Raw genomic sequence first — 24,553 nt, 5'->3', positions numbered from 1 at the left:
TTATGGTAGTACATTTTCTATATATACTTTTACTGTACATTCAATTTTGTGTGTTTTACAAAAATCATTACAAGCATTTGTTACTACAACTTAAAATGTCTCAGAAATGTAAACTCCTGACATTAAAAGAAAAAGTAACAGTTATAAATGTCTATGATAAAGAAAAACTCAGTGTGTGTGATATGGCACAACATTTTGATATTGAGAAAACTCAGATAAGAGATTTATTAAAAAGCAAACTTGATATCCTACAGTCATGGATTGAAAATGACAATCAGTTAAGCAATCCTACATTTCTTAAAATGCCAGGCCTAGCGGTTGATAATTTTACTTATGATTGGTTTTGCAGTGCTCATGCTGATAACATTCCAGTCTCTGGAACTTTAGCATGTGAGAAAACCCTAGAAATTGCTTAAGAACTCGGTTACAATGAGTTTAAAGCATCAGGGGTTTGGTTCTGTAAATTCTGAATTACACATAACGTTTCATTTAAAAATGCTTGTAGTGAAATATATGGGACTGTAGATGAAAATTTGATGTCAGAATGAAAGGAAAACTTAAATAAAAGATGCACGAGTTATAAAGAAAAATCCCACCCTAACTTTACTTTAGAAAATATAAAATTGATATTTCTTCCTCCAAATACTACTACAGTATGTTAACCGCTTGATCAGGGATCATTCAGAACTTTAAAATTCAGAACAGAAAAAAGGTGTTACGATACTTATTGTCAACAGTGAATGAAGTTACAGATGCTGATGAGCTTTCCAAAAGCATTAGTCTGCTGGAAGCAGATTTATGGATTTGTATGGTGATAAAGCAGGATACTACTATGACAGTGAGAAAGTGTTTCATAAAAGCCGGTATTAAACACAAACTAACTTCAATTTCAACATTGAAAATCTTACTGAACCAAATGAAAATTCTGCTGAACAGAGTAAATTACAAGAAATTATTCAACTGTTTGTAAACTACAAAGAGTACCTGAATACTGATGTCACGCTCATCACAGGACTTATCAACTGACATCCATGATTTTGTTGCTGCTTCAAACTTGATTACTTCTAAAACGAACGACGAAGATAATGACAATGATGAACCCAGTTTTACCATTATGGTTAATGAAATAACAGAAAAGGTTAGAACATTTTTTAAAGCAATATTTCTTTCAAAAACGATTACCAGAAGGCGTTATTTAAATAACAGAAATGTAGTTACTTATTTAGAAAAATATTTACCAGGAATCAATTAAAACTAAAATAGATAGCTATTTTAAACCATCTATGTATAAATTGATTGTATGTATCCATATTTGAGTTTTACTTCCTTGTATGAATTAAAGGAAGTACTGTGATCGGGAATAATTTCAGTTTTCAGATTTCAACGGAAATATCCATTTGGACCAACCCTGAATCCATTTTGACTACTTTCGGTGTGACGTCTGTATGTATGTATGTACCTTGCATAACTCAAAAACGATTAGCCGTAGGATATTGAAATTTTAGATTACTAGAGTTGTAACATGTAGTTGTGCACCTCCCTTTTGATTGCAATTGACTGAACCAAAAGTATCCAAAAAAGCCCAAAATCCAAAAAATTAGAATTTTAGACGTTTTCTTAACTGCAGTAACAAGCCCTCATTGAGAGCTTTTCAATGATATGTCATAAGTGGTAATTATTTTCATTGGTTCCAGAGTTATAGCCAAATGAAATTTTAACTTATAAAATATTTGAATCTTACAAGGGCACATCGGTTTGAATCAGACATCTCCTTCTTTTTAACTTAAATGTATTGATTTATTGATAATTATTAACCTCAGATTGAAAACAAAAATTTTTGATAAATAATAATTCAATAATTACAATTAAAAAAAAAATATGAAAAAATATCTGTAGTAATAAATGAAATAAAATTTTATGTACTTTTCATTTATAAAAAAAATGTCTATATGTAATTTAATAGGTGTACAAGGAAGTCATGTAGTGTCCACTTAAGAGTTTTACATTATTTCTTATACATATGTTTTAATTAATATTCTTGTATACTGTAGCGTCTTTGTTTAATATTTTTTTAGTGTAAATATTTTTTTATTCCATTTTAGTATAGTACAGTAATTTTATTCCTTTGGCTGATTTCAGTAGTACAGTATTATTATTTTTTTTTATTAAAGTGTGAACCCAGAGTACAGATTTTTTGAAAAACAATAAAAAAAAACTTGAATATACAGTAATTTTAATTAGCAACTAATTTAAAAGAAATTTTAGTTTATAAGAAAAAAACACATTACTGTTGTTCTAGTTGTGTTTTTTTGTTTACAATAACTGATCACAATACTATATTTGCATTTTTCTGAATAGCAGATGCCTTTAAATAATGGACAGGTTGTTGTTTCTGCGCCATACCTGATATTGGGAAGTTTTACTGTATATGTAATCTGAATATTTTTGTAATTTCAGTCTTATGAAAAAAAAAATACTTCAAATGTACATTATCAAATTTTGGACCATATCCTTTATGAAATGGTCTGTCGATCTTATTAGTTAATCAGTTAATTGTTAATATTTACCTTATTTTGTTCATCAGAAGATTCTTCATCAAGATGAGTATAACTATGATTGTCTAACTCTGCTCTAAAGAAGAAACGTAGAGAACAACGAGGACAGTCATAAGGTCTTGCTGCTAAGCCGTGCTCTAACATATGTGCTTGTAAACCTTGAGCTGTTGTGAATACAGCACTGCATAAATAACATGTAAATGTGGGACAACCGGCAAATGTATGCTCTATTAGATGAGTTTGTAGTTGAAATGGTGTTGCCAGCATTCTTAAACACAATCTGCATTCATGTCCTGTTCCGTTACCCTCAGTTAATAAATGAGATGCAACGTGTAATTGTATTTCACGTTCATTTTCAAAACTTAACTGTAACATAATAAATAAAAAATACTCGGTAATGAAAAAAAAAAATTATTAATTAAAAATGGAATATTTTCTCTGAAAAAGTATAAAATTAATATTTAAAAGAAATTATCAGTGAATGACAAAAAAGAAAAGTCAGAAAATGTTATAGTATCAGTTAATAAAGTTAGTGAGAGATTCTTTGAGTGTATCGAGAAAGACCTTAATATCATCCGAGCAAAATCCAAAGGTATGTTTGTTATGCACGTATATTTACAATTCATTGCTACTGGGTTGGTGTGATGGAAATAGAGTAATGAATAGAGTAATGGATTCATTACTATAGTTACTATAGTTAAACAGTAATCTCTTTGTCAAGCTGGTGTTGAACAACTATATATATTTATAAACAACCACCAAAAAAACAATTTCATTGTAAAACTGTTAGTGAATTAATTTATGACAAAAACATTATAAAATTAAAAAAAAATGATGAATAATACAAATTCACTAAAAACACTTACAGTGTGAAGGTATTCCATCAGAAAAACAAAGGGGCTGTTTCAGTTAAAAAATAATGTTACTCTAAATAGATGTTGCTCTTAATGATTGAGCAGCTTGCTTATTTTTTTGTGTTTTTTCTAAACCAGTCGTTATATTTTGAAACAACTCTGTGGCAAGTGAACCTTTATAATTTTAAAAATATCAATTTTTTCCAGATTCAGGACAAACAATTGATTTTTGTGGGATACCTTCACATTGTAAGTGTTTTTCTGGGGTTTGTATTATTCACCATTTTTTCATTTCATGTTTTTGCCATAAATTGATTTGCTAACACTTTTAGTATGAAACTGCTTTTTTGGTGGTTGTGATATTAGTTATTCTGGTTAAAATATCTTTCATCACTTTCGTCATGATGTATATTATTACAAAAAATAAACAAAATATAAATGGATTGTTTTACATTTTATATTGAAGTTGTCAATTTTTCCAGCAAAAACACTTATTTCATTAGGTGCACTATTTATTAGTTTTTACCATTTACTAATAAATATTATATGTGTATTCTTTCCATTTAACTAGTATTTACCTAATCACAGATCAATCGTTTGTAATTCAGATGTAATTTTACTGTGTTTACCCTTCATCATAATAATACACAAAAAATAAAAACCTTTATTATTATTTTTGTTAACAGTTAATCATTCTTCATTAATTCTAATTATTTATATTTAATATTAATTATATTTCATTTTATATTTAATTAATATATATATATATATATATATATATATATTTAAAAAATAACAACCACCAAAACACAGTAACTGAAAAACCTAAAAAAAACTAATACCAATAATTGACTTTCAGGGTATCCAGCATCATCAATTGGCACACAATTCTACAATTACATCAAACAAATAAAACCCAATATAAAAATATCCAAAGTAATCGAGTAGTGGCAGTGGAGTTGTGTTATTCCAGATTTTGTGGTTGTTTGAGCGTTTATGTTTTCTAAATATTTAAGTTTTTATTTCTTTTTTCTTATTTGTTTGATGTAATTATAGAATTGTGTACTGACTGATGATGCAGGATCCCGCAAAAGTTGACTATTGATATAAAGCATTTTTTTAGGCTTTTGTTATTGCATTTTGGTAGTTAAGTTGTTATTTTCTGAATTTAATTAGCACAGTGGTCAAAATGTTGAAGAATTATTTTTAATTTTCAAAAAAATAACAAATATATATAATCTTGTATTAATTTTATTTTTTATATTTAATTATATTATAATTAATTTTTTAAAATACTTTTTTAATTCAAATTCTATTATATTTATATGTATAATTTATTAAAAAAATTTTCATAACTGATTAATACATCCTAGTATTTTTTGAACCCTGACAGTTGGCACAATCTGAATGAAGATACATGGAATTTGGAGGTTTCAATTTTTCTTGATGAGAAAAGAGTAAAACATGTGATTGTAGTCAGTGCCGCCATCTGATTAAATATAGATGAAGCATAATTCCTTTTTTATAAAGCCAATGTAAGTTGATTTGTTGTTGTTGGAGAAGAATAAAATTGTGGATTCATTTTTCATGATTAGAAACATTAACACATGTAAATTGTATCAATGAATGAATATTTAGTAGTGAAAATAGCTTTTATTTAAAGAAAAATCCATAAAAAAAATCAATATTATTGGTTATCATATAAGTGTGTATTTTTTAGTGAACAAAAAGTTGCAACCTTTTATAAGAAGCTGTACCATTTATAAATAATACCCCCGTTTGTTGTTTTCTTGCTTTTTCACTCTTGTTTTTTTGATGGATATTTACTGGACTCCCAAACAGGAGTATATATATATATATATATATATATATATATAAGGACTCCTGTATGTAGATTTTCTAATGATTTACATTTTAATATTTTACTATAGGTAAGATGTAAAGATCTTACTGTATTTAGGTATAAATTTTTATTAAAATATTGTCAATAGTTACCTGGCATTTAATGCATTGATAAGTTTTTCTGTGCACTGTAGAAAGATGAGCTTCTAATGCAGGTCCTGTTTCAAATTTCAATTGGCATTCTGGACATCGAGTTGGTGTTGCTTTTCCGTGTTTTGAATAACATTCTTTACAAATTCCACCAATTAAATCTCTTCTGTCACATCCTTTATCAACAAATGAAATGCAATGCTTAGTTTATTAGTATTACTCATATAAGATCATATTTTTCTATTTATATTCTATTTGTATTCATACGATAGGGAAATATCGTATGATATCTATGATATGGAAATTCTGCAGAGTGTGAAATATAACAATATTAGGATTTGAACCCACAACCATCTGGGTGAATGGCAAAGTTACTACTACACTATCAAGGAGGGTTGGTATGGCGTATTTATTATGGAAGTATTTAAAAGTACCTATTTTAGAATCATTAAATTGATTTTCATTACCATGGAATAAATCATTATTAACTAGGCAGAACTGTTTTACTATCATCAATAAATCTGACTTGTTTTTATCAAAACTATAATAATGAGTTACTAATTTTGAAAAAAAGAGGTTGCCTATAACAGAAGATTGGTTTTATGTAAAATAAATTAGAATATTTTAAATCAGCTATAACTTTAATTTAAGGTAATCATTGTAAAAAATGAAATGACTGAGCAATTAATCTAATCAAGGTTCTTCAAATCTGTAGACCTTAAAGTATAGTGTCATCATCATCATCATCATATACTGTTATCTGAGGCAGGTAGCTTGCTCCATATTTGTTCCATTCACCTTTCTTTCCAGTTAAACATCTGAGTTCCTGTCAGCATTTGTTTCCTTTTAGATCATTTATAATTTTTTTTCAGCTTATTTTTTTTGCATCATAGTCATTCCTTTAGTATTATTTTATCAATCCTTCTTCTTTGATGTGTTTCAGTCAGTTAACGCCTATTCTGCATTGTGCTTCATCTCCTAAAAAAAGACATGTCATCTGTGAAATCTTAATAATTTGTTTTCCTCACTCTGAGCTTGACTCTTCATGTTTTACAAAATCTGTGATCATGTTTTCAACATACATGTTAAGCAATGCTGAGGCTAAACAGCACCCTTGCCTTACTCCTTTTCGTAGGTGGAACCATTCTCCTTGCTCATACTTTATTTTACAGCTGTTTTATAATTGAAGTACAACTCATTATTAATTATTCTTTTTTTAGCAAGTTATGCTGAAAGCAGAATTAAACTCTAACTGTCCCAGATTTTGTCCTTCTGGCCAAAAAGTGTTTACTATGCCTCTTGGTTTTTGGAGAATGGATTTTTGTTTTAAAATAGTCTTTTGGACACTTAACCTGTTGTAGATACATTAAACTATTTTACTATTTTAAAGCTTACTGTTGGCAATTTAAAAACTGTTCTATATTTTTTAAAGATGATAGATATGTCATGGATAGCAAGATTCAAACTTTTAATTTAGCAAGGCAAGCTACTATCCATACTTACAGGAGCACTGCTTTACAGGTTAGTAAGATTGAAGCAATTCTCTATGCACATAATTAAAAGCAACACATGAGCTGGTTATATCGTAAAGAATATTCCTGAAAAATTTACATTAAACAATCTATAATTCAGCTACACTCTTAAAAGAAAGTTTGTGAAGTGTACTTAAAAATTATTAACGTATATGAAAATATTTTAATCACACAAATAATCCACTTCAATTATGAACGGATTAAAGAAGATGATAAGAAATTAAACAACCTTAGAACAAAAAATGCTAACAATAACTTCTCACAAGTTTTACCTTTTACCTCCAGAGTAAATCCTATAAACATTCTCTTACTGAAAATGATAAAATACTTGTGTTAAAAGAGTCTTTGAAAGAGTGAAAGTTTTCTTGAATGATGGATAAATCAAGAATGACCAGGTGTTATCTTATCAAAAATTTATTGATTATATAGTAATGAAGTATACAACTATATAGTGAAATGTAGGATCCACAGCAGCTCGCTAATAACAATACCTATTTCTTCTTTTCCGCATTTGATATATACATCGATTATTATGTATCATATGTATTTACACTCTTACAAATGTGAGTTTGTAAATGAATGTCATTTATTCAATAGTTAGAAAGTTGATGAATTTTTTAATGAAATGTTATGGATATTTATTACCTTGCAAGCAAACACAGCACTGTGTAGTTTCACTTTGGTGCAGATGAAATCGTGCATGTATTCTAGCCTCCATTTCTGACACAAGTGTTTGTCGACAAATAACACAAGCAGTTGGCAACATTAGCTGCATCTGAGATGGACTTACTCTTCCTGCTGAACTAGTTGGAGTGCTCCCACTATGTTGACGCATATGAACGAAGTATTGTTCTTCATTAATAATAGATGATTTACATTGTGTGCATGATGAACCATTTATTACCTGCAATATTTACAATAATTAAAAGATGTATTTATCTAAAATAAGTATTGAAGTAGTTAAATATTATTATAACATACTAAGTAATCTATCAATTCAGTTTTTGTAAATTCAGACTATTCACCCTCCAGGTTTTGAGACCTGATTTGGGTTCTTCATAAAATGTTAGAGAGGATGTCTTTTTAGAAATTTCGATTGAAACATCAGGGGGCCTCCAGAAAGGATTGAAGTTTTAAAAATATATCCATCTGAATTGGTAGATTACTACATTGCCTATCTATTTGAAGAATATGTCAATGTAGTGTAGCAATTTTCTGTGCATACATGATCTGTATACACTACAAAATAGTATAGTGTATACTGACCTGTAAGCTGTAGATGTTAAGACTTAACATTCATTGCCACCTCATTCTCTTATTATCAAATGATTATAACTGAAGGTGCACTACCTTCAGTTATAATCATTTATAAATATGTTCACTGAATAATAATTTATTATTGTAGAAGAATTATTTAACAGAAAAAAAACAAAAAACATTATAAAACAAAGAGATTTGTAATTTTTTTAAACTTTTAATACATCTGCACTGCATTAACACAACAATCTTACATTCTTTGAGCATAGTAATGGTGCTATGTTCAAATAAAACAATTATATAACTATTTAAAAATGGTCACTTAAGTGGAAGTAGATCCAAATTCTTGAAAATCATTAACAAGCTGAAATGGTGTGTAGTTGAATTTATAGATGAAAGCGCATGGTTGAATATCTAAGAAATTTTGAATGTTATTGGAATAAATGGAGATTCAGTGTAAGCAATTTTAACAAATGATTTGGGCACCAGTATAGATGATGCAAAAAAGTGTGTTCCAAACTGGTTTTTTATCGAGGCAAAAATAACTTTAACAATGAAATAGAGAATATGATGGACAACACCAACAATAATTTTGATTTTCTTAAAATCATCATAATTGGTAAAGAAAATTGGGTCAAACAATCTTGGTCCAAAGAATGCAAAGTAGTTAAAAGTAATAACAGTGATGCTGACTGTTTTTTTTTATATATTTTTTTTATTATTATGCAGTTGTACATCACAAATAAACTCCAGAAGTTAAAATAATTAATAATTAATGTCAAGTGGTTTATAATTGTTTGCATGATGCTGATGATGAAGTGCAAAAGACTAGACTAAATTTGTGGAAGTTGAAAAATGGTATTTTTATTATGACAATGTTTTTACCCATACTTTTTTCATACTTTGTGCAGAGAACTTTTAAGTGAAAGCAAAAGATTAATGATCAGTTCCTAAGGTTCCTCACTCTTTAGATCTGGTTGGTTATGATTTCTGGCTATTTCTCATGCTGTACATTGTATTTGAAGATATTTCTTTTTGGAAATATCATTCCAAAACCACTTCTTAAAATTTGTTGAAAAATGAAAAATCCAATAGGTTTACTGTACTGAATCAACATGATTATACTTTGAAAAAGCTAAAACTACAACCTGGTAAAAAGATGTTTTTGTTTAATATTGTAAGGTTAGGATAGTTTCTAAGATACTTTTAGAAAAAAATGTTATAATTGTAATCGCCCATCTGATATACTATTGAAATTTCCTGTTGGTATTTAAAGATACAAATTTAATAATTTACCTTACAATGTGTTAGTTTGTGCTCAGCAAGTATTGCAGCTGATGGACATATTTCATCGCAGATGTTACATTTATGTTTACCACTAGCAGAACCACCTTGTGAATGGGTTTTCATGTGATTTTCTAATTCTGTTCTAGATTTACAACTCTCACTGCAATAAGCACAATGTAGACTAACCTGTTTAAAAACAAAATGCAATTAATATTTTTTAATTTTATAGTTTCACCACAAATTTGTTTTTTAGAATTATATTTTTGTAATGAATCTAGTAATCCCAAATTAAAAAGTAAAAAATAAATTATATAATTAAATTTACCTTGCTACCAGTTGAAGACTTTAAGTGGTGTACTAATTTCCTATGTGCAGCCAATTCTGCTTCACTTGTAAAATCAGATCGCTCACATATATCACAGGCACTTGGATTATTGTTATTATTATTTGTGTATTCTGATTTCTTAACAGCTCCAGTATCAACTGGTTGATTACCAGACACGCTACCTCTCCCACTTGATGGGCCATTTAGTGTTATTGATGCACATGATGATGGTATATTATTTTTTGATCCAGATACTGATTGTTTCTGATCAGATTCTTCTCCATTTATGACCTAGAAGAAAAAAACACACATTTTTATGCAAGAGCATACAATATGGCTTGGTTTCTTAGGATTAATAAAAATTTTAGTTTTTGTTCCATCAGCATTATCTTTCAGTAACATTAGTTATCACCATGGGATAAATTGTAACATTACATTACAGTTACTACATAGACATTTAACTGCATAAAATTCTTAGAAGAAAAAAACACACATTTTTATGCAAGAGCATACAATATGGCTTGGTTTCTTAGGATTAATAAAAATTTTAGTTTTTGTTCCATCAGCATTATCTTTCAGTAACATTAGTTATCACCATGGGATAAATTGTAACATTACATTACAGTTACTACATAGACATTTAACTGCATAAAATTACCTGGGAAGTATGATGAGTTTGAATATGTTTATCAAGTAAAAATTCAACATGGAATGTCTCTGGACAGAGTGGGCAGCGGAATTGTTTTGTATGGACGGCTAAATGGAACTGCATTTCCAGTTCACTTGAGAAACTCATGCGACAAAACAAACATCTCACCATTTGTGCTGGCTGAAAAAAATTTAGTTAAAAAATTTGAATATTAATGTTAAGACAAATTAATTCATATTATTAAATATTCATAAAAAAATACTAGAAAAAATAACATTCTGGTAGATTAAAAATTATTATTGGTAGTATATTTACAAAATGAAAAATAATTTACAAAGTGTACTTTTAATCTTCTTCAAATAAGTTATTAAGATAATTGTGATATATCATTTCCAAAATATAACTTCAGCATTTTTTTTTGCTCTCAATTATGATAATGAAATCAGAGTAAGCTTGGTTGTGCTTTGCTGCAATGGAGAAGTAATGGCACCTCCTTTTTAGAATATGGCAGTTACAAATTCTTAATTTTACTAAAACTTCCAAAATGGTAAAAGCTATACATCAATAACACTAACAAGTTTTATAAAATGTGGGTCAACTAAGACAAGCAGATCATTCCAACACTTAGGTGTATCCCATAAACCTAGCTTTTTAATTTAGTGTAACTTAAAAAACCACTTTATAAAAATTTAATTAAAATCAGTTGAGCAAAGTTTTGCAAACATACGTACAGTAGCATGCAGATTAATCTGAACACAGGTGTTATTTAAAAACAAGCAACTTTATTTAGAAAAAAAAAATTAGACCTGTATAATTTGTGAATATCTATCTAGTAACAATTATGTTCTCCTTTATTCTTAATCACTCCACATACTCGATTTGGCATCAATTCAACAATTGTGTTACTATTGTTTTGATTTCTTTATCATAAAACCATACTGATATTATTGCTTTAATGAGGTCAATTTTTGTGGTAGAATTAATTTTTGAGAGTTGTTTTCTAACTATTGCCCAGAGATTTTCAATTGGGTTTAACTCTGAGGAGTGCCTGGTCATGGTAGCACTTGTTTGTGCTTCATAAGTTTTTCCTCTTCATTGGCAGTATGGCAGGCATGGTGTCAAATTTTGTTGGAACAATCCGCTGCCTTGTAGGAATTTGTTTTGAATATGTGTCACAAACCTTTTACCCTTCAGTATTATGATATATCCATCACTTTTCAACATGCCATCTACTGGAACAAAGGGCTTCAAATGTGAAACAACCCCAAAACATTTTTTCTGGGGATGTTTAACTGATTGTTGGGTATGAGCCAGTGATGCACTTTTATCTAATGCTAAAATATTAAACCCTTTGCTGCTGAACATAAAGATGTGTCTTGTTGGAAAGCATTACATTTTCCAGTCTTCTTTGATCTGGTTAGCATGCTCTTTGGGCTACAAGAGTCTTTTTTACTCATTGCTGGGATTAAAAGTTTTTTTTAACTGGCCAATGACCTTTCTATTCAGCTGCAAGATGTCAGTATGTAACAGTCACCACATGTAAATCTGTTCCACTGGCTGCTAATTTTTAATTTAAGTTCACATCAGATAATTTTGGATCAAGTTTACTTTTTCTCACTAACAATCGACTCTTTGTTGGAGTATCTTTTCTTTTATGGCTACATTTGCCTTTCCTTTGAGGTGAAATGAACCAGTTTTTTTAAATTGTTTTAAAATAGCAGTCACTGCTCCAAGTTTGGCATCATACTTAGGAGCTACTTAATGTTATGCCATACTGGTATGCCCAGAAAGAGCAACAATCTTGAATTTTTTTTTGAGTTTTATCCATTATTAAATTACAAGACATGCAGAACAAAAAAAAAAAAGAAAAGAAAACATGATTTTGTAATAAAAAATGAAATAAACTTTTACTAAACACCATTTGTAACATGAAAATTGCTAAATAACCAAAGCTAAATATTTTTCATATTAAATTACTAAATAACAATAACCTCATATTACACAGACAACTTAAAGAATGGGTGTGGTCAAGCAATGTAGCCACAACAAATAAATAAATAAAAAATTCCTTATGTTCAGAAAAATATGCATGATACTGTAGTTTTAAGAATTTTGATAATTATATCATAAATTTCAAACAGATCATAACAAATAATGTATCCAAAATGTTGGTTAAGGAAACATTTACTGGCTCACATGAAGTTTTATCTAAATTAAGTATTCCACTTACGTAGGGACAAGTATATAAAAAAATCCAAACTAGTAAAATTGGAAACTATTTTGTTTAAAATAGTTAATAATACTGAAGCACTGTGAATAGTATTCTGCTAATAATAAACAGTATTTATTTTTGTTATTGCGGTATAAAGGTAGTATATAGTTAAAAGTGGTTAATACAAAACAGTTTGGCCTAGATATCTCTGAATCATGTAGGTTATTTATACTCATAAAAAAAATAAAATCATCCCTCTTTTATCTTTGTATTATTTTTTAGTTGATACAAAATTATTTTATTTTTCAAATAAGTATATAAACCCAAAAGGAAGATAAAATTAAACAATTAAATATAAATCAATTTTCCAATTATGAAAAAAAACATATTTGTTACACTTAAAACATTATCTATTGTGTAGAATGCACATAAAATATTTCTACTTTATGCTGAAAAAAATATATTCTTAGAAAACGATCCAAACACTTACTAAAATTGAATTAAAAATAAAAAAATTAGTATATAGGTATATTTTAAATTTAATTAAATTTTAAAAGTTTCTATGTTTCTTACTGGTGCTACTGGTGGTTTAGGTTCTGGTCGTTGAGGTACATGAATATTAACAATGTGCAATTTAAATTCTTGTTCAGAATGAAAGACTGTATTTGATGGACATGCTGTACACCGATACATTTTAGATTCATTGCTATGTTTCACTGCAAAGTGTACCTGAAAATTTACAAACTCTAAATTAATATGTACCTAGTATTATTAAATTATGTAAAAACATAAATAAACTATTTTAAATACATTTATAGTAATTACTTAATGTTTTATTATAGGCATTGGTAGGATATTTTCTAAATAGATGCCTATTCTTTATCTATATATACTTACAGGGTATCTTTCTATCTTGTACATTTTTGGAGGTTGTATTGTATTTCACACAATATACAAAAAAATTCTTATGTTTCTACACAACCTGGGTGTAATAACACTGCTTATAATGAATATCTGCTTTGATGGCTGAGATGTTATTATAAAAATTAGTAAGATTACTTTTCTGACTCCAAAAAATCTAAATTTGTTACAGATTATCATCCATTTTAAAATGAGGATGTCTTCAGCTCTATCAAATCTATAGTTATATGTATCTAGAGGTTCATTATTCAAAAAGCATACTTTTACTGTCTATTTTCTTGCATTGATTCTGTTGGTCTAACCTATCTTACTGAAGATAAAGATTAATTAAAAAATAAATAAAGATTAAAAAAGATAAAGATTAAGCACATTTTATTAGAGATTCAGGCGAACGATGTCACATGCACAGATTACATTACTCTAGAGACATGTACTGATTCCTCTAAAACCAGCATCATTGAATACGACAATTATACATATAATAATAAAATATTGTTTATTTCATCTTAAAATTTCTTCAACTAAATAGAAACTAGAGATTTTAAAAAATTTTTTTAGAAATACTTGAATTTGTTACATCTTTTAAATAAGGAAAAAAAATATTCTGTTCTATTTCTATTAATTTTGTAAAAATGACATTTTTTCAATATTTAAGAAATAGCTATTTTAAAGCTATGTATTTTACACTGATTGAAGTTTTATCTTAAATTTGTAATAGGAGCTCAATTATTGATTTTAAATTAATTTGATTTAAAATAATTTTTCTTAGCACATAAAACTTAATGGGTAAACAGGTAAAAGAATTTCAGTAAATTATTTCAGTTATACATGCAATGAACACAAAGCATTAAAAAAATGAACTTGAAGTAGATAATGACAGACACATATCTTACCTGTATAGCTACTTTAGAATCAAACATTTCTTTGCAGAGAGCACAACGATAAAGATGATGTGCATGTATATCCATTAAATGTTTTTGCAATTCATCAGGCTTACTAAAAGCTTTCATACAGCTTTGACAGCTATATTCTATATCTGTAGCTAAAAAATGTGTTGATATATGTTGTGCTAATTCATCTTGATTAGAATAATGTGCACCACAATGACTGCACTGTAAGCTAGGTGATTTGCGAGGTTCACCGACAAGTGAACCTGCACCTCCAAGTAGTCCTCTTAGACCTCCAGCTTCTTCAATATGTGATTTCACATGACTTCTGAAAGATTCAAAATCTGGCAATGCTGCGTTACACTGATTACATAGTAATGTTCCAGGATGTTCATACTGCCTTAACTGTAAAAATATTGAATATGTTTTAATACTTTTAGTCACTGATATAGTTTCTATTGAATATTATTATAATCTTAAATAAGTAAATTGCATGTGGAACATACTGTGTTCACACACACTCATATGCATGGTGTGCATGCACACACACATCATACACAGATGAAGTTCTATAAATAATAGAATACTAGACTTCTAGATTTCATTAAAAAATTCTAGAATATGACTAATTAATGAATTATAACAATGTTCAATTTTTGGTACTTTTGCATCGTATCAACTTTCACTTCATTCATTTTCTAATTTTGAATGTTATCAATTTATATTTTTTGTTCATATAATTTTTTATTTTAAATAAATAATTTATCTTGTTTTAAGGCATGTGTTTTAATTTTATTATTTATGACATATTCTGTTCTTAAATAATACAAGTTTTTATATTTATTACAATTCAATATAATTTAAGGTAAAAACTCTAACCCGAATCTATGCCAGGTTCACTTTAAATTAAGCTTCTTCTGGGTTTGCTCCTCGGAACATTGAGTTTTTCCTGTTGTTGGAATTTGGATTAGTTTTTTAAGGATTTCTGTAATTATTAAGTATCCAAAGAAGTGTGAATTTTAAATTGCGTATATTTATTAAAGTGTTTTTTGGTATTTTACTTATAAATCATGTCTAGTCTTCATTATTAATATTTTCATGTTGTTAATGTTCATATGTGATTTGTTTTAGTAAGGTAGTTTTCAAAAGTGGACATAGGTATGTTGTAGTGTGAAATGTACAATACCATCAATAAAAACAAAATTAAGTCAAAAATATGCGACAACAATAAAATAAATCTGATTTACCTAGGGTCTAGAATTTGACCGGTTCAATTGTAAAAGGTTCTGGATAGAATAAACAGGACACACATTTACACAATGTGCTTTTAAGATGAAAATTCAGTTTCATAAACTTCTCATTGAAACAAGCCGTTTATCACAAACATGGAAATATTACACATAAACAACTTGAAATAGAGATGTATAAAAAAACAATAAAAATTAACAAGCACAATTTAAACTACTTTTGTGTTTGTGTTAAATTTCAGGACCTGAAGTAACAATATCTGAAGTTTTATTTCGAATGAAAACTACCTCAAGTTCAGATAAAATTTTTATTACCTTCAACTTAATACAAAGTACCCTGTAGCTGATTTAGATTGTTCTATGAGGAATAATAAGTAACATTTTTACTTCTTTGTACAAAGTAAAGGAAGTACTGTGATCGCGAAAAATTTCAGTTTTCAGATTTCAACAGAAGTATCCATTTGGACCATCCCTGAATCCATTTTGACTAGTATCAGTGTGACATCTGTATGTACATATGTATGTACGTATGTATCTTGCATAACTAAAAAAAAATGAGCCGTAGGTTGTTGAATTTTGGATTAGGACTGTTGAAACATCTAGTTGTGCACCTCCCCATTTGAATGGAATCGACTAAACCAAAAGTGTCCAAAAAAGCCCAAAATCAACAAAAAAAAAAAATCAGGATTTTAGACTTTTTCTTAACTGCAATAATAAGCCCTCATTAAGAGCTTTTCGACATACATCGAAAAGCTCGAAAAGCATCGAGAAGTACCATACATGGTACTTCTTTTCATTGGTTCCAGAGTTATAGCCAAATAAGATTTTAATTAATGAAATATTTGGATCAAGGGGAAGGCACATCATTTGAATCAGACTTCATCTCCTTTTTTTTTGTTAAATTTTTTTAAAATTTAAATAGTTTGATTTATTAATAATTATTAACCTTCGATTGTAAAAAAAAATTACAATAAATAATAATTCAATAATAACCATAAAAAAAAGTATGAAAAAATATCAAAAGTTATTAATGAAATAAAATTTTATGTACTTTTCATTTTAAAATATGTTTATATGTAATTTAATAAGCGTACAAGGAAGTCATGTAGTGCTCACATCAGATTTTTTATTTACTTTTTTTATATTACACAACATTAATTACTCCTTTCTACAATAAAATAAAATGCATAGTTTTAATAATAATGAATAATTTTCTACATTTACCATAGATGGAGAACGACTGTTGTCAACTCCATTGGCAGAAGAATGTCCATTTTCTGAATGACGAAACCTTTTACTTGATGGAGGTCTGTCATCATGAGGTGTGGGTGTTGGTCTTGGGGAAGGTTTTTTAGAAAGATCTGTGGGTTTTAGCTGTTCTGCAAGACCATGAGGAGAGAATAATCCAGCTCCTCCATGTAGTAGTACATAGTGCTCTGCAAAGAGTTGTGGTGTAGGAAAAGGTAAAGCACACTGTAAACAATAAAGAGGATCCTTGCTTCTAGGAAATCCATGAACTGAAAGGGCATGTTTTTGTAGTGCAGAGACTGAGCCAAATCTCATTGTGCAAAGTTCACATGAGTATGGCAGGATGGAACCAGCTACAGTATGGCTTGGAGGAGAACTCAAAAGCTGTGTTGTTTGTCTGAGAGCTACTAATTCTCTTTGGAGGTCACCATTCAAGATAGAACCTGTAAAGAAAAAAAAATTAATGCAAACACAATTGTTTTAATCTGATGCATTTTTGTTTAGAATAAATGAAAACCTTCTTAAATAATTTTGGATACATAAAAATAACAATTCTTATTGCTTGTTTAAATAAAATTTTATGCAGTATGGCTATTCATTTGCAACTTTGATGATCTATGCCATCGACTAACTATACAGAGTACAATTATGTTTTATGGCAATTTTTGGTCTGATATGGCTAAACTTCTGCATTTCGTTTGTTAATCATAATGTGCACTGTAGGCTAGGTGATTTTCGAGGTTCACCGACAAGTGAACCTGCACCTCCAAGTAGTCCTCTTGGAACTCAAGCTTCTTCAGTATGTGATGTCACATGACTTCTGAAAAATTCAAAATCTGGCAATGCTGCGTTGCACTGATTACGTAGTAATGTTCCAGGATGTTCATACTCCCTTAACTGTACAAATATTGAATGTGTTTTAATGTCACGGATGTAGTTTCTATTGAATATTATCATAATCTTAAATAAGTAAATTGCGTGTGGAATATACTGTGTTCACACATGCTCACAAGCATGGTGTGCATCCATACACACATCATACAAAGATGAAGTTCTGAAATAGTAGAATACTTGACTTTCGTAGATTTCACTCTGAAATAAAAAATTCTAGCATATCAGTCATTAATGAATTATAACAATGTTCAATTTTTGGTACTTTTGCATCGCATCAACGTCCACTTTATTTATTTTCTAATTTTGAATATTATCAAATTATACTTGTTGTTAATATAATTTTTTGTTTTTAAATAAATAATTTTCTTGTTTTAAGGCATGTCTTTTAATTTTTAGTATTTATGACGTATACTGTTCTTAAATATACAAGTTTTTATGTTTTTTGGAGTTCAATATAATGTTTAATGAATAATTAACATTTTTTCAAAGAATTTTTACTCACTTTCTTACATGCTTGTAAGGCTGTGGAAATAAATATTTTGAAGTATCAAAAGTTCTGACATAGATTATGAACACATTTCAATAATAACTACTTGCTAATGAGAATATATTATAATCTATGCGGTTAACATTCATAAATATAGTAATTTCTAGTTACCGTAATTCATAGTTATGTCATTTGTAAGAAATGATGACTAGTAAAATACTAGCAATACAGTTCTGTGTTTGGTGATGATGAAAAGATAATTAACTTGTGAGATTTTGATTAAGAAATAATTTGTGTAAATTATTACTTACACAGTAAGAAATGCATGCTTGTGTGTATTTCTAGGTTGTTTTCTGTGAAAAGATAATTAAAAAAAATATCCTTGTTAAGTTTTAATTTGATTTATATAGTAAGGGAATTATTTTAAATCCAGTTTAAAAATTAATCAAGACTAATTTCTGAGCATTTAAAAAAAAATGTTTGAGATTTAACTGTTCATAACTTACTTCATCATATCATAAAATGCAAACAGTTGAAGCCTTATTTTTGAAAATGATTCTTGTTGAACACATACATAAACAATCTTCCACATTGTTCCACTTTTGAGCTTTTCAGAGATTAACTACCACAGCCTTTGATTCACTTAATATAAATTACTGAATCTCTGCAGAAGAAATATTAAGTTTAAAATTTATAAAGTCTGAACTTGCATAACATGATGATTAAATAAATATTTGAAAAAAGTTATTGTTATGATATGCTTTCATTAGTTTTTCATTTGAAGATTTTAAAGGATGCGGTATCTAAAATCTCCAACATTTATTTTGCTATAACAATTTCCTTAAGATTTCTTTGTTTTAATTAAGTATATTGTTAAAATATTTTAGGTATTAATTCAGTATCAAAGTACGACTTTAGGATTTTTAAGTATTCTTAGAAACAGAAAATAACAAACAATAAATTGTAGCTTGTGAGACATATTGCATAAAAATACTTCCATCCTTCATCAGTTTCCCGATTTTTAAATTCATTCTGCCAATTAAAGAATTATCTTGGTTTTATTTGTTCCTACTCAAACATGGTTCCAGTCTTATTAATGACTGTGGTACATGATTGGAATTGTTAAATGGAGATTAAAACTGGTGTTACGTTTTGGGCTGAATGTCGCCTAAATTTTGGTGATTTTTGTGAGCAAATATACGTCAGGATATCTGTCCCTGTGAGAAAATCATGGAAAACTGTTTAACTCTTTTTTCTTCTAATAGAGTGCATGAAATAATTCTTCAGAATGGTTTTGCTGATTATGGGAGTAGCTTGTGTCTCATATTAGGTTACCTACAATCGTTTGGCTACATCACCTAACAGACAAAAAAAAAAATAAGCAGAAGAATTAGAGCTTTGCAAATATCAGTTTTTTCTTTATTTTTATCAACAATAACCTATAATACTTTACAAAAACAAATTTATTGTTACTATGCAAAACTTTGAGCTATTTACCATGCATGGCTTGAACATGGAGGTGTAAAGCTTCCATTGTATTAAAATTATCTTTAGTACAGTACATGCAAGCCAATCTAGGAGATGGAAAAGATGGTGAAAGATGAAGTCTGCTAGCTGACCTTGGAGTTGCAGGTGGTGTACATGTTCGCTCAACATGATGATGAGTTGCCATATGACCCTAGAAAAATAAATAAATAATTTTGTATTTAAAACATACAAAGTAACCTAATGTTTATTTTTTTTTATGAAATGGGTGTTTTAGGAGGACTCTTAACTGCTTATTTAGAGAGTTTTTCCATGAATCTCAATTTTCCTAAACAAATGCTTTTTCAACTTACAGAACGCTAATGAAAAAAAATGAAATATGGCTGTAAAACTAGATGGTGAAAGGAAATGAAGGAGATCTATGTAGACAACTGTAATTTACTAAATCTCAGTATTTACTGATCCAATAACTGTTCATCTTAAATGAAAGATGTTACTTAAAATTTTCCTTTTCTACTTATAGATTATCCTGCCAGGGGATGAATCATAGACCACCATAATTTTCCATTCTTTTAACATTCTTCCGCAACCATATCTACCAGTACTTTACACCCCAATTTATAGTATACTTTTTAACTTTATTTGATCATCTTTTTCTCATTTACCTCTTGCTATTCTCATTTGTCTCCCAATTCAACATTTTCAGAGACTATTTTCCCCATTCATTTTACATTCTAAGCCATCTTGCTCTTGTTCATCCTGTTAGCACACTTTCTTTCTTATTACTTTACATGTTTTTTCTTTACTTTTTTAACTTTTTTCTAACAAGTTTTCAGTGTTTATAAGGGTCCATAATTCTACATTCTTCACATGATCCTTTTTTGTGTTGCTAATCATTCTTCACTTTCTATGCTTATGGTTTTCTTTTCTCTAGACCTTTTTTAACTCATGCTTCTACACGATAAATGAGAATCGATGTTTTCTAAAGATTGCGTCTAAAGTTTATGATTCAAATATTCATTAATTCATATATTTGTAATACTCCTTTAAGGAGTGTTTTAAATTAACAAGATTTAATCTGTAATTTTTATTAAATATGTTTTATTACATAAAATACTACATGAAGTACTTTCCACATGAATTATATGTTTTTTCTTTAAAAGAAAATAATAAAGTATTAAATAGAATATTTACCTGAAGATCCTCTGGTTTACGAAAGAACTCTGCACACTGTAAACATTTAAATGTATTCCCAGGTGGGGATGGAGATGGTGGCTCGCTGGATTTCTTATGGTTTTGCATGTGAGATGTTAAAGCAGCAGCGGTATTGTATCCTCTGTTGCAGACAGTACATTGGAATGGTTTTTGATTATCATGAGTTTTCATATGAATTTTTAAGTGGTCACTGAAAAAAAAGAGTACAAATGTAATTAATCTTTTACGATTAACTACTGTACTTCTTAACAAGAAACGAGTTTTTAGATAGCGAAACAATAAAAACTTAAAAACAAAAAGAAAGGTTATATATTCCTCTGCAATGCATATTAATAATAGTATACTTTAATTATTCTACTATAAAATGTAAAATACCTAAAATAAATGAGGAATGTAGCTTGATGAAAATCTGGCTAATTAATCTTCCCTAATGGAAAACTAAACGGCAAGTGCAGAAGTAACACCAGTACTAAAACGTAGATTCACCGGTTGATTCTATCCAAGACGATACCACCCTGTTCTATGCTAATAAGAGGCTGTCCCTTTGCGATAGATCTGATTCCTGTCTTTGCTCATCTTCTCTTTTGTAATTGTTTATCCCTTTTCCTTGGCTAGGAAGTAGAAGAGAATTGGGTTAGCCACTACCCTGACTCCATCTGTAGCCTTACTGGTATGCCTTGTAGCAATCATTGAGTTGGCTACCTCTTTATTAGGGCTCAGTGAATTTTTGAACTGTTCATAGGGCCTACTGATATAAGATCTCCCAGGTGGGTGTTTGTTCATGTCAGAAATCCTTATCTGAACTATTTCCTTACCTAAACTATTTCCTGTCTAAAGTTATTGAATTAGCCAAATCAGCATTTGTCTATCGACTACAGATAGTCTCAAACTATTCTAAGAAATATAATGAATTAAAGTAAATTATTGTGTACTTCCCTTTAAAAATTTGATGTAATTATTGTGAAAAAAGATAACTCAGGAAATATACAAATACTTTAAAGAGTAAAAAGAAATGGACTATAAGGAAAATGATGTAAATATACTGGAAGTCTCTATATGTTATAATTGTACTTATATAGATGTATAATTACATGTCTTATCAACATACATATATATGACATAAATATATACATATTTTTTTCTTATTTACAACATACCTTTTATTTTCTTACATTTGTCATAAGTATACACGATGTCGCCTACATACTACAACACTGAAACTACTGTAATACTGAATTAAAAGTAAATAAAAATAAAATAACGCTGAAAGATAAAGGTAAAGGAATGATAACAAAGATGCAGAAACTAATAAGATGCTTACTCGATTAACGGTAAGGATGCAGGGTTCTTAAGAGTTGCTATCTACAAACTTATCTGAAATTTCTGTTTCCTAACCTGTGGCTCTATATAAAGCTTGGTTTGAAGTGATTGTTGAATAAAGATAGACGACTAACTTTTTCGGATTATGTACAAACAAGAGGAAAAAATAAAAGTAATAAAAAAGCATAAATTAAAATAAATTAATTAGTTTAGATTAAACATTCAAATAAATAAAGAATCAAATCAATAAAGAACTAAAAAACGAGATGTATTTTTATTCTGTAAATAAATGTTTTTCTTGTTTTAAATTGAAAACCTTTGTAGGAAAGGGTTAAATTTTTACCCATTAAGAGCGTATAAATATCGAAAAAAATATTTTTCATCAAGAAAACCTACCCAAATATTTTAAACCTCCCTGAGATAATCCATCATTGTAGATTTCTGCTTGCTTAGCAGCAGACGTACGACAAATGAGCCTACCTAACAGTATAATACAGGGCTTTATTATCTCACAGGTCTGATGACAACACCAAAATCACCTGCCTGTTGTCGTGTGTGATCGTTTGTATTCTGCTCCGGTTGTGTTAATCCCGATGAGTGTTTGCGGCTGTCCGTTGGAGTCCAGGATGGATTCAGAATGTTCATCTAAGAAACCTGTGAATTAATCCTTGTTCAGCGGGTTTTCGTCAATAGCAACGGATTTTTAACTGGGGATGGGTCTGATCTGAGGCCAATTATGTGCTACGAGTACGGTCTGCTCTATTCTACGGTATTGTCTTCCGATTCCAGCCGACTCTTCATGTGAGCCAGAATCCCTCCGCCGGCCGTAAGAATTTGTCCCGGGTTGAGACCGACGGCTACGAGGCACGGTTACCTTAATCGAGCCTGCAGAGGCCACTATCCGTAGAGTCGAGTTGAAGCACAGATCATTCCAGACTCTCAAAAGGAGTTTGAAATTGTCCTGAGCGGTAGGGGCCGCCTCCACTCCCACAAGTCCTCAATTCAACTTTAATCGTTAAATCGATGGGAGACAGGTGTTTTCGATCAAATCTCGCATGCTGACTTATAAACAAACGAGCCGAAGGCTCTCTGAATTAGTCCTCTTCACCAGACTAAATTCTCGGGGGCCCAAATCGGGCACCCCAGTAAGTATCTTTAATGCAAATGACCTGTATTTAGTGACTCCAATCATTAAATTATCATTATGCTGTCGTGGCATGGAATTACTGGAATTTAATAAGCCGTGGCATGAAATTACTGAAACGATCGTGTTGTAAAGCGGGTACATACCGTTTAGGTGGTGATAGAATGTAATAGAGTTAGGCGCGCGGGGTCTTTAATTTTCCGCGGATAGGCTGTTAATTTAGCAGTTTCTGAAGGCTACGCGATAGAGCTAGGTGTCTGATGTCTTCTTTGAAGGCAAAACTTGTCTAGGGCGGAAATTATTGATGTCTTTCGAGACATTTTCATCTGTGGCATCTTACGAGGCCGACTATGACTGTGGAATGTTATCGGTCTGAGGGCAAGTTGTCCTCCAATTAAGCCACTTACGGCTAGGAACGGAGGGAGTGGTGTGGGGTCCAGACACGTCACGAGGCGGGTGCTCTTCTCCCTCGTGGGAGGGAATTAAGATTTATTTAATCACGGTCAGAAGAAATACGAGTAGATTCTATACAAATTCTTAAAATCATTCCTGCTGCTTTTCTGTATTTAAGAGATTAAAAAAACATTTTTATTTAAAAAAGTGAACAATTTAGTAAATTATTACAGCCGATTAAAGATTACTTATAGTCAAAAAATTAATAAAGAAGGCTATAAAGAAATCCATTTGAATTGATACACCAGTATGGACATCATAAAATTCAAAATCAAGTTAAACGGATTATTTTGTTTCAATTTTAAATTCAACGTAAATATATCGAAAAACTTAACTTTATACAAGCTGTATAGTAAGTTTGTAATTGTAACTTATGAGATTCACTAAAGCTCAACGGATTTAAAGACCCCAACACAAAAATCTTAATGTTTAGACAAGAAAAGTTTTTCATATAATTTCTCCGGCAGTTTCAAAATTATAGGAAAAACAAAAAAAGGAATTTAATACGGAAAATAACTTTTTATGAAATCAATCTTACAATAACTGAAAAAAAAAAGTTAACTGTTCTTTATAACTGTTACCTCAAACA

General features: G+C 29.4%; 1 protein-coding gene across 1 annotated transcript in view; it reads right to left on the bottom strand.

The window, feature by feature from the left end:
* Positions 1-24,553, bottom strand: part of LOC142321321 (zinc finger protein 423 homolog) — a 124,881-nt gene that overhangs the window by 6,055 nt on the left and 94,273 nt on the right. Inside the window, exons 4-14 of the mRNA XM_075359312.1 lie at positions 21,027-21,237; positions 19,845-20,025; positions 16,943-17,409; positions 14,478-14,876; positions 13,237-13,392; positions 10,461-10,631; positions 9,803-10,093; positions 9,487-9,663; positions 7,579-7,837; positions 5,405-5,577; positions 2,568-2,921 (exon numbers count right to left, since the gene is read on the bottom strand). Coding sequence (XP_075215427.1) covers positions 2,568-2,921; positions 5,405-5,577; positions 7,579-7,837; positions 9,487-9,663; positions 9,803-10,093; positions 10,461-10,631; positions 13,237-13,392; positions 14,478-14,876; positions 16,943-17,409; positions 19,845-20,025; positions 21,027-21,237 — 2,839 coding nt within the window. The remainder of the gene's footprint in view (positions 1-2,567; positions 2,922-5,404; positions 5,578-7,578; positions 7,838-9,486; positions 9,664-9,802; positions 10,094-10,460; positions 10,632-13,236; positions 13,393-14,477; positions 14,877-16,942; positions 17,410-19,844; positions 20,026-21,026; positions 21,238-24,553) is intronic.

This window comes from Lycorma delicatula, chromosome 3, assembly GCF_047948215.1.
Source record: "Lycorma delicatula isolate Av1 chromosome 3, ASM4794821v1, whole genome shotgun sequence".
Lineage (NCBI taxonomy): Eukaryota > Metazoa > Arthropoda > Insecta > Hemiptera > Fulgoridae > Lycorma > Lycorma delicatula.
Note: the sequence above shows the minus strand (reverse complement) of the source record. Positions and strands in the feature narration are given on the sequence as shown.